Genomic DNA, 11920 nt, shown 5'->3' with positions numbered 1-11920 from the left:
CTCCCTCTGCCACTCAGCCACATTGCAAATGACACGCGACATCCTAAGCGTGGAGGTGTTTACTGAATGCTGATTCGGCCATGCCATCGAAATCCCAAAACCACCCTGTGCAGCGACGCATGTTTAGCCACCATTTGAGTTTCATGTTTGTGCAAGTAAAGAAAAGAAACATGGTTGGTATCTATAAGAGCTTTATTCTTTCTGGGGTTAAAAATATGTCAACTCAACACACACACAGTGAGTGATGGATGATACTTTATATATTCTGACACATATATAATCTGATGCATACATTAATCCCATATAGTTATTTATTTGTCTTTTTTTTTGTCATTCAGTTCACATTTCATGCTGAGACATATTGCGCAAATCTGGCTTTACAGTATTAGTTTTGTTGCCTGGAACATTCATAAAACCCACACCATAAACACATTAAATTTGCCCTTTTACTAGAATATCATAACTATAGACTCTTTATTTGACACGGCAATAAGTGCTCTTCAAACACAGTATTTAGCACGCACAATGACTCATGCTATGGAGGTTAAAGCTTCTATTTCTGGTAAAGTATGCATGCTCCAGGCCCTGAGAGCCACATAGCTGAATGCTGGTACAGTTCGTACAGACGCACCTGGCAGCCGCAGCGCTGAATAATGGGTCTGCATTTTCAGCAAAAGTAGCCAGCTAAACATAGCACACGGCTGGACTAATCCCCACTAAATACAGTGTCATCTGAAATTAAGTGCTTTAGGTTCAGGAACTATCAATATGCTGAAGTCCAATACTCAAAATGTTCAACGCACATCTAGACTTCAATGAATGATAGCTGTGCAGTTGTTGTACAGAGTCTGAATACTTGAGTCTCTAATGAAATTTAGTTTTTGTTTTGTAATTTGTTTTCATGATTTACCCCCAAAAATTAATTTCTTTTTTTGATGCATTGTTGTTGAGTAATGAGTGTAGATTTTTTACCAATCAAAGATTATTTTATATTAAAATCAATATGAAAGTACTGTAAATTAAAAGGTAGTAAAGTCATTAGAAGTCACCATAAGCCACAGCTGTGGTTGCTTTCCAAGTACAACACAAGACTGTAGTTTTGCTACATGGCGAAATTGGGTAAGGAATATCAAATAAAGCCGAAAAGGAGAGACCAGCTGGAGGGCGGAAGGAGAGGTTGGAGGTTATCTTCTAAATATATGTATCCTCCTCGCTCCTCGTTTGATGACTACACCGCTGCGGGTTGGGGATTAGGGGTCAGTGAGCGGTAAATCTAGCTAACGGTGCACGGGTCGTCCTTGCAGGGCTTGACATCGCCTTGCAGTAACTGGATCATGACAGCCTTGGTCAGGTAGCTGGAGGTGCCTCTCTGTCCCACTGCGGGCGTGTTGTAAAAGGCCTCCATGCTGTCCTGGGTCAGGCAAGAGCACGAGATGGAGGTGAGGAAAAGGTTTAGGAGAGAATACAGGGATGGAATAGAACTGTGAAAAAAAGAAAGGAATTTGAACCTGTTTTTCGATGCCTTCAAAGCGACTGCGATCTTTTTGGAAGTCGTTGAATGCTTCCTTCACCAAACCGTCTATATCCACCCTCTCAGTGAATTCTAGCTCTGGATTTCTCTCCAGTATGACAGAAACCACCATCAGCAGCTACATCGATGCAACAAAGCAGCAGAGGAGAATTATGTTAAGTCATACAACAGCTTATGCATTTGGTACATTTGAACTATCTGTGTTTGTGTATGATGTAAACATGTTGATATCGATTATTATGTTGATTTATTTGCAAAATGAGCAGTCTCGTTTTTATTCACACCCTCTGATATTATTGTAGACATTATACATACGATTATAGACACTATTTATGTCCGTAATATGTGGCAACCCTTTTAAGGTGACCCAATTGTAGCTGTAATGCCATGTTCAATGCCATGTTCAATGATTCTTAGACTGCATGCTGCAATAAGAGCAATGTATTGACTTAGTAGTTGACTTAATGAATTAATTTGAACTATACTGTACATTTCAAAATGTATAGTAATTGTTTCATGACATCCATACAGTATTTAAAATGCATAAAGGACTCCAGGAAACTGACTTCCAAACAAATATAATAAATACATATTTATGTTTAAAAATAGGCAGCAACTGTACGCACTGCTCATCAATACCTCAACTATTATTTGTCTATACTCAGGCAAGACAATGTTCTTGCCAGTGTCCTCCACCAGCAGGGAAAAGTTCATCTCATACATAGTCATGTCCGACAGAGTGGGTTGCTAAAGAGCGAAAAACAAAGAAACAAGAGATGTAAGAACTGTACTGTAAAATTGTGTGGTATATTTTCACTAACCAAGACATGAGTCAGCGTTGGGACAGTGTCACCATGACAGTTACTGCCCCACGACGACTGACTTGAAAATATGTTCCTAAGTGTACCTGTGGGAGGTGGGTCCCAGCCACCACAATCCCATTGGGAGTTCTCTCCAGGATCTGCCACACACGATCATAAAAGCCCAGGGGAACTCTGTTCAGAGAGCCATCTATCTGTCGCCTGTGCAGCCACGACCTGAGAGAGAGAGAGAGCTCAGCTGTTCAAATGGCTTACACGGACATTATGTGGATAGCCGCTAGCCAGGAAATTACCCATCAGTCAGAGTGTCAAAGATTAGATCAGATAAGATATAACTTTATTAAAGCTGAGGGGATATCGAGTTACAGAGAAAGTAGTAAAATACATACTGTATGGGCATAGAAGGACAACAACAATGAAACCATTACTGTGTTTTCTAAACAATAGATTTTATTGGATGTGTATCAAAGAGGAGATGGGTTGATGTAATGTAATAAAAATGATGGCACAATAAGATATCCAGAAGCGAGAGGATGTACCTGCCAGTGTGCTGTGGCTGCAGCACGTCCAGCAGCAGCTGCTTGATGTCACTGGGGGACAGTTGGTAGATGTCCTGTGGAGGCATATCTCCAGCTCGGATCTTCAGCTCATGTTTCATGGCCTGCACAATCCACCTTCAACACAATGGCAATAAGTTCACAACCACTCACAAGCAAGGCCACAGTCATTTGCTAATCATAATCTGTCATATAAAATATCATGAACAATAGTTTATAGACTCAACCAGTTCTAATGATGATGAGGCTTTATTGGACAGGATAGGTTCGTGTGACTGAGGGTGAAGTGTGAAGGAGAGACATTCAGCTAAAGAGCTGGAATAGCCTGAACCTCTAGGCTTCTCTACAGCATTTGATCTCGTCTTATGCTAATGCAAAAACCTTTCCGTTTTTGCATAAGCATAAGGCATATTACATAAACCCATTCAATGACAAATACATATACAGTGAAAATGTCTGTAACCTCCATAATTACCATTTTCTTTATTTTTTGTGCCTTACCCGACCCTGATCTTGAGCATGCCGCTGAAAAGCTCAGGGTTATTGGAAATGATCCATCCAATGTGAATGACGAGTTCTTGTTGAAGAACAGCCTCTCTCTGGCCGCCGTGAGGAGAGCATTTGCTGTAGATGATGCCCTGGATCACCCCTGGTGACAATGGGTTAGAAATCACCTCCTCTTCATGGCCGAATAAGCCCAGGGTCACCTAGTAAAAACGCAGAAACAGGCATGCACACGCACACAGGAGACAGAGGAGAAAACTGGTAAATGTACATCACAGACACTATGGGAGCTATAGCTATGTCTCATTGTTTAATAAAATCGTCAGCCTCTCCAAACTAAACATAAAAGTGAGAAGGAAAATTGCAGATCAGAAGATTACTCTTAGCATTTGGATTCTTCTGAAAGCCATCTAATGAAAATTACACCTCTGCAATCTTAGTGATGAGAGCACACACTTTTATGTTTTGTGCTGATGAAAATCAGCGCTTTGAAGACAGTGATCAATATTCCATCTTCACATCTAAACTGAATCGAGCAAAGAAGAAAGCTGCAGGCTGGAAACGACTTGGAACTGGGTAACTTTAAACGCAGAACACAATGTGGAATTTCAATTCCAAGGAGAAATATAATCATCGGATGGAGTCCAAATAGACTTAAATAGGTGCAGCCTCTCTTTCAACTTGAACTGTTATTGTAAGCAGAGAAGCACGACTCAAATTTTAAATCAGCTTTTGCAATCATGTCGAGAGGAGCATTCCCTTTGCAAGGCAATCTATATGCAGATTCACACCTTGAGCTCCCTCAGCATAATGAAATGCCTAAAAGTGTTCAGAGGGCTAAAAATGAGCCGAGATAACTGACACTCAGGAGAGGAGGCTAATCTCGGAAAAAGACTTGACAGAAAATGATGCACTGAAACCACTGCAGCATAAGGGGGGTGGCAGCAGGCAAATTCCAGGGCCGCAGTGTGTCAATGGGCGCATAGAGTGTTGGCACAGTGCATATTAGGATTATATCAGGATTAAATGGGTGTCACGCCAGCAGCCTAAGCTACAAAAAAAAAACTTTACATTCACACAAAATGTAAGCGAGGGATGGAAGCATGCAGCTATTTTTAAACACTCCCATAGGATCACGGCATGAGGAGCTTATTATTATTATTATTATTATCAATATTCATTCCATCAGTGAACATTAAAATAAATATCCTGACATGCCACTTCCAAATCACTGCCAATTAAGTCGGTACCGAAAGATTGTCTTCAGTCTGTGTGTCCACTTACCTGCTTGCCTTGCACTAATATACTAGTTATACTGGGGGCAAGGCTGTCCACTAGCTTAGTTAAGAGACTGGCAGCAAGGCGGACAACAGACCTAGTGATGAGAAGACAAGAACATTCTTGAACATTTCAAATAGAATAAAAATCAATAGCATTTTAATGTTCACTCATTGCAGGATGTGTTAAAGGTGGTGGCCCCCTCTTGACTGCAGTTTTCCTATGAGAACAAGCAGCACACTAAACCTCACGGTAGACTTCAGCCAGGGTTGCTATGGACACACAGTGGGTGAAGCCATCTCCTCGTGGAAGCAGCAGACAAATGAAATGATTACAACAAATGGATCATGGCTATAATCAGCGGAGTAATAATTTTCCTTCTCATTTTGCTGAGAACTGCTCCCAGTAGCTGTGGGTCTATGTATATACGGAGATGCAGTCTATACGCCGGGACAAATGAGGTACACTTTAGTGTCGAGGGAATGAGCAAATACATTAATGTGTATGAAGCATGATGCCGCGTCAGTCCAGGAACGCATTGTTGGTGAACCTATTTCAAGCCTCACTTCCTCATTCGTGTTCAGTAAATGAGAAACTAAATTGAACTGACTATCGGTGCTACTTACAGCTACGTTTCCTGTTTACCGTGTGGAATAATCAAGGCATTCTTTGCAAAAACAAATTACACTGAGGATAAAATAAACTGTATGTCCACCTGGCAGAAATATACAGCGGGCCTAAATGGTAAGAGTTGTTTAATTAAAGCAGGACTGGGAGTGCTATGAGTCAGTCTACATGAGCTCAGTAAAAACTCATTTCAAGATCGTCAAGTTACGTCACACAATTCCAGTGTTTTCTCTAGTAATTAATCAGTATATTATAAATTAACACAATGAAATGTTTGACAAGTTATTGTATCAGCACAAAAAGAACTTCACATTAAGAGATCAAGCTTTGACATGGTTCATAATGCAGCAATGGTAATAAAAAATAATGTAGTCAGTGATGTTGAATGAAGGATAAACGTACGTGTACCACTGACACTTTCACATCATCCTCCAAGACAACACATGCCAATAGCTGCTTGGCTTAGCTAGCTGTGTAAGAGAGTTAGCCATGTATGTAGCTAATTGGGAGGGAAATGTTAAGGACAAAGGCTTCTGCTAGTGTTTACTGCCACTATCCGCAAGTCAGTGTCTACTGTTGCTGCTATTCTCTTAGCATTGAAAATGGAAAGCTGAATAACTACATACTACATGCTTTGGCTAAATCCTCTCAAGCCAGACAGCTAGCTATCCAGCTAACTAACGCAGACTGGTATACTTCATTACCTGTTTCCCATTCACCAGTATAGTGGTGAGGTGGGGGGCTATTGAGCTCGCAACCTTCTGGAGAATGGCAGCGACAAGCCGCACTGTCAGCCTACAGCATGGCCAGATTAAACATGGGTTACACTCTGACACTAACATATTGAGCGTATGTGCCAATGGTTAAAACATGTCTGCGTGTGGAGTGAAAGGTTTTGTTTGTGCTTCTGCGGTTGCACGGGAATGAGAGTGTCTGACCAAAGCTTCCTGCTGCCAGCTCTTCTATAGATCCTCTCCAGCTCATCCATCAGGCTCGCTGAAACCACAACAGACATCAAGATGGAATACGAGAAACCTTAATCGCCATATGTCAAACCAGCAACATTTAGTCTACAATTCTTCATACTTTATTTGGTATCAAAGTTGTTATTTCCATTTCCATTAAACATTTACCATCTTTAGTAAGGAAGCACGGTCCTTCCCTATTCAAGACTATTCCTGCAAGGACAGCCTGGCTGGCTAAGCAGTCACAGTCCTGGGGAGAAGCACAAGACAAAAATCAACCTAACAATGACAAAGCAAAGCCATGTTGCACAATACATACAGTAAATCTAATTTGATTCATGATGCCGGAGAAGAAATAGGAATACAGTGTGTAAAGTACCTGCCTGACTCCCATGTACGCTTAAGAAAGTGGGTCACTTTATTAAGAATAATACAGGGGGGCAACAGGAAAGGATATTTGTCTGTACGACTTTGCCGACAATATGCTAATCCTTGGAGGAGCAGGCAGGTGGAGCTCTTAGGACTGAATTAATGAGTTGTTTATCTGTAACCAAGAAAACCCCAAAGTGTCTGGAATACAATTTACATGGCAAACCTGGCCCACGAACACGCCGATATTTCAGGTCCCCAACCAACTAGAGACCATGTGTGTTCACTGCAAGTACTAGATGTGTCCCCAGTTAGTTGAGTCTTCGATACACTATTCCCATTTTTCTCTGAACTCCCTTGTGATGGGCATAGCTACATGGTCAATAATACAAGTACATAACTAATAATGTTAATACTGTCCTTACATGAAACTTCTGTATGATCTCGTGAGTGGGTTTGTTCGTCCATTCCTCCACACTGATCTCCGGCTGCTGCTCCAGGTCCGACACGTTGGGGGTGCTCGTCTGTCTCTTCACCTTGGAGTGTTTGGGCAACTCCAGCTCCTCGAAGCTTTTAAACTCTGGGATCCTTTATAAACAAAGAAAGACAGAGTTTTTCCTGCTTTATTGACACCTTCTAAGTCAACAGCAGGTAGAAAAAAGTTTACTTACTCTGCTTCATTGACTCGCAGGAAGTCCAGCTGCTCCACCACTGCTCCAGATATCAAGGTCTAATATGAACAAAAATATACAACGCATTAATAACTTGTCTTTATTGTTGAGCCAATGAGTTTGCAAAGAAAGCCCACAGTTTCTTGGATGAAGTGCTGAGAATATTAAGCCAAGAATAACATAAAATCCCCATGGTTCTGTCTAGAGACTGAGTTTGCGATTCTCGTTATGTAGTTCATTAAAATGTATGTTCAGCATTTCAGACTCTCCTAATGTTTCGAGTTACAGTAACAAATAAACACCCACCGTGCCAATATGAATACAAATATTAAAGGAGGAGGCAGAGCTCAGTGGACCCTGCTCCTGCGCCCTAAAAGCAATATTAGCCATTCCAACTGAAGTCATCTTAAAACAAAAAAACCGAGGAGAGGAGCGACGCCGCGGCACATAACAATGAGATGATAAAGAACAGAACGGTTTCAAAGCTTTGGAAGTTAGTTGTGGAGTGAATCACAAATAGGCATAGCGGGAAGGCTAAAAACGAAAGTGGCATAATGTGGGATTGATTTCCGAGGGATGGTGCAAACAGTCTGGGAGCAAAGAAGGGCAATGTTTGATAAGTTTGACAATAGTCTTGGTTTAAGTAAAAATATGAGAAAATGATAAATTATTCAAATCTTTTCGCAGGAGGACGTGACAACTGAATCTGCAAAAAAGGCTGGAGAGTACGGAGACGCTACTTAAGAATCACTTGACTTGCTAATATTATGGTTTAACAATGCTCTGATGCACTTTGAATTGAACAAAATGTCTTTGAAAATAGAGCTTTCAAAACTAGCAGATCAGCATTGATTTATATCAACTTTATTCTACCTCGAACATTTCCGACTCTAACTCGCTTCTGATGAAATGCTACTTGAAGAGGCTGTAAACATCTTGGCCTGCTCATTGTCATTTGAAAGGGAATTATTCAAGCTTTTGACATGACACATGGGCCTTGGGCTTTCCTGTAGTGTATGGTAATAAACCCCCAAGGCATTGGTTATTGTGAAAAATGCAAACGACAGCAGAGGGCATGAGGTACCAAGTGGAGAAGTCAGTAAACACTTAATAGTTAAACATGAAAGAGAGGCAATTTGAGCACTGACATGACAAGGAGTAGGGCTGTCACAATAAGTACTATATCGACTCATTGTACACATGTTCTAATAATACTTTTCTTCAGTAACAACAAGTAATCTAACGCATTACTTTTTCCCGACCAGTAATCAGATTAAAGTTACTTTTCCAACTCACTGAGTTACTATTCTGTTGTTTTCCTTCCGGAAAAATGTATTCTTTACTTGCATCTCATGGAGTGACGTAACATATTATTTTCATTATTTTCACGACACAAACGTAGACAACAATACGTCACTGTTCTGAATCTATGGCAGCATTGTTGATGTTGCCGTTAAAATGCACTTCCAATAACGCGAGTATTGGTGATTGTTGTAGTGATGTCAGCAGCTGATTAATGTAACTAATAAAGCAACTTGTAATCCAACTTAGTTACGTATAAAATCATGTAATTAGTTTTAAAGAAGTAATCAGGAATCTGTAATCAGATTACTTCTTCAAGTTATCTGTGGCAATCCTGCAAATAAACAATTCATTTTTGGGCTCAATATTTATCGCCTGTACATATTTTTGCATTTTCCCCTATTTTCTGAAGTAAAACATTATTTTTTTTACCCAAAGTAAATCGTGTTATATTGTATTTCATGTTTATTGTGGGATATTTTAAGATTTAGGCACTACACAAAGCTTTATGCTAATTTTTAAGCTTTAGAGTTAGTTTTTGCGGCATTAAAAGGTCTTTTATTGCAACATTTTCCTGCCCTAATATATTGACTTCAAACGTTGTTGTCAAGACAGGCCTAACTAGGAGTCTGCAATTCAAAAACATAGAGGAACTAAAGCTATTCCAACATAGTGCCATTACTCTAACATGTGTGAGAATATGTGTGAAAGAAGCAAAACATTTGGGTGCAAAAAGTCACATTCACTTCCAAAAGAAAATTAAAAAACAAGGCACTTTTCCTGAATCAAAAGCCTGTATTAAAGCCTTAAAGTGTGCATGCTGGGAAGTAATTTACCACATGCACATCAGCCAACGTATCAGATTTGTTTAGGGACTGCCTTACTGTACCCATATGACACAGCTAAAAGCTTTAAAAAAAAAAAAAAGTTTATTGGCGTAATATGCTCATGATTGAATCTCTCTTCACTGCCTTTCAGATATGCCATTATCAAACTATTTTACAATATCAGGAGCCATAACCATCTATTACCCCGCTGCAATACCTTTAAACTCCTTAATCGTATCACTATAATTCAATCATCCTTTAATTTACCATTTGATGTTGTCCCTCAAAGTCAAGCCACTAAAAAAGCCTCTTACTTAAAATCCTCCCTTACCGTCCCAGCCAGGGAAACAAAAACAATGTTCTTTCTAAATCGAATCCTAACATGGCAAGGTCAAGAAGCAGATAAACGGCTGCTCTTCTGTCGAAAGAATGGGTGACGACAGATTAGGGGCTGTGTTTCCTTTTCCCAGTGGAGTGTCTCTGCCGTTGAAGATGAATGCAATAACAGGCAGAAATAAAAACAATCTATTTGGAAAGATGCCTCGGATGCTCGATGTATCAATGCAAGGCGATTGGATCTTTCATGCTGACAGCTGCTATCACGAGTGAGGACAGTTTTAAGCGCGAGATGACAAATAAGACCGACCTGCAGTCTGTCCACATGAACTTTGACGCCGCCAATGACCCCCTTCTTGAAGGATGCTAGCATGTCCAGGACAGGATTAAATCGGCTTCCTCTGTGCACAAGAAAACATGGGAATGTGTTACACAATGATAAAAACTGTGACGAGCATCCCAGTAGGAACAAAATGAAAGAAAAACAAAGTGTGTATAAGCGTGAAAGCATATCAAAATGGGATTTGTTATGCTCAACATGCCACTGAAGCAGACATTATTTCGGATTCACATTGTTTTGCTAATGAAAAGTTCAAGCAAGGTAATGAATGACTTAGGTACAGCTTTAGAGGAGATTCCACTATTAAAACAGACTATTGTCAGTTTTCCATTCAGTAACTTTCAATCATTATCCCTTGAAATTAAGAAAGAAACAAACAAAAATCACCTATACACTTCTCCAAACAGTTCTTTTGTTTACGTCAATTTGTCATCACATAGGTCACTGAGATGATCGATATGAAAGTAATGACTATTGAGTTGTTTCTACGGGAGCCACTTATACAATGTCAAAGTGCATCTGTTCCAGTGTTAGCGGCGCATTTCATATACAGCTCCCTCGATAATGGCTGTTACACCGCTCTAATAGACCCAAAAAGCTTTTCTATAGTGATACAAATGGGAAACATTATCAAGCATTCAACAAGCATGGACAATCTCACCTTCTCGCTAAAAAGAAATATGGCTTACACACAACACGCTGGGGAGATCTCGGGACCGGTCGAAATATTACATTGAACAAGAGTTAAATTGCATTGAGGCTGTCATGGCGGGGCTATTATGAGATATAGAAAGAGTAATAGGCCGATGAAAGGGGAGATATGGGAAAACGGGATGTGGTAAGAAAGCTATCAGTGGTGGAAGAAAGTGGAAATAAAAGCCAATATGATGTGTGGTGTGTATTACTTGATGTTATCCTCGCGAATGAGGACCAGGAACAGGGGGCGTCCCTGCATTTTCCAGCACTGTTTGATGAACTGCAGGGCATTCTGGACACACAAGAAAATGTCATGTTAAAGGATGAGCCTAAAGTCCAACATACACTGTATGACGACGCGCTTATCACAGATGAAATGAACGATGCAGCACAAAACATTATTTAAACATTATTTAAAGATGCTGTGAGAGGCTCAGCTCTCCAAAGACATGACTGTAACTTTACTGGGAGTGGGTGGGCCTCCAGCTCGTCGCCATGGAGATGTGACCAAAGTCAGCAGAATTTGAGATTTGAACAGTTTAGGTTCTCATCCAAATCCATTGTTTGATTACCCACAACAGAAATAGCCTTTTCTGTCTCAAGCTGGACATTAGGAGCAAGTTTTGTATTAATAGCAACACTATAGTCCAAAATGTTGCGCAGTTAAAGCAACAGTTTAGTACCCATAGATGGGAGCAACCTCTACATCATTAGGGCTGGGTATCGTTACAGTTTTTTTCAATAGTGGTACTTTAACGATACTTTGTTTACAATGCTGATACCTACACTAAAATATTTCTCATCTAGAACCAGAAAACAATACTTTTAATTTATTTTATAAAAGACCGTTTCTTGTAAATGTGCATCATTTATTTGAGCTGAAACAACCAAGTAACTTGTCCCTGGACCCAACAGGCATAAACACTTGGTCTCTAAAGATATAATATTATTTTCAGTACCTGCTTCCGATACTTGTATTTTTTTTCCGATCCCAGTAGTACCTAAACTCTTTTTCAATATCACACTGGTATTGTTTGATGGTACCCAGCCCTATACATCATTGAAAAGGTTACCGCTCCCTTTGGGTGAATCATAA

At 40.1% G+C, this 11920-nt stretch overlaps 1 protein-coding gene across 4 annotated transcripts in view; it reads right to left on the bottom strand.

The window, feature by feature from the left end:
• Window positions 1-915: 915 nt before the first annotated feature.
• phkb (phosphorylase kinase, beta) overlaps window positions 916-11920 on the bottom strand; it is a 106901-nt gene continuing 95896 nt past the window's right edge. For 3 of the 4 annotated variants that reach the window (XM_079554679.1, XM_079554677.1, XM_079554680.1), the window contains 13 exons: window positions 11034-11116; window positions 10099-10189; window positions 7324-7382; window positions 7078-7240; window positions 6452-6533; window positions 6257-6314; window positions 6023-6113; window positions 3411-3616; window positions 2892-3026; window positions 2439-2568; window positions 2171-2278; window positions 1509-1649; window positions 916-1411 (listed from right to left, as the gene is read on the bottom strand). In XM_079554679.1, coding sequence (XP_079410805.1) covers window positions 1274-1411; window positions 1509-1649; window positions 2171-2278; window positions 2439-2568; window positions 2892-3026; window positions 3411-3616; window positions 6023-6113; window positions 6257-6314; window positions 6452-6533; window positions 7078-7240; window positions 7324-7382; window positions 10099-10189; window positions 11034-11116 — 1485 coding nt within the window. In that variant the 3' untranslated portion in view covers window positions 916-1273. Of the gene's footprint in view, window positions 1412-1508; window positions 1650-2170; window positions 2279-2438; window positions 2569-2891; window positions 3027-3410; window positions 3617-4697; window positions 4789-6022; window positions 6114-6256; window positions 6315-6451; window positions 6534-7077; window positions 7241-7323; window positions 7383-10098; window positions 10190-11033; window positions 11117-11920 lie in introns of all 4 variants that reach the window. The other variant, XM_079554678.1, reaches the window with a different exon arrangement.

Source organism: Gobius niger (genome assembly GCF_951799975.1).
Source record: "Gobius niger genome assembly, chromosome: 4".
NCBI lineage: Eukaryota > Metazoa > Chordata > Actinopteri > Gobiiformes > Gobiidae > Gobius > Gobius niger.
This window is presented reverse-complemented; position numbering and strand designations above follow the sequence as displayed.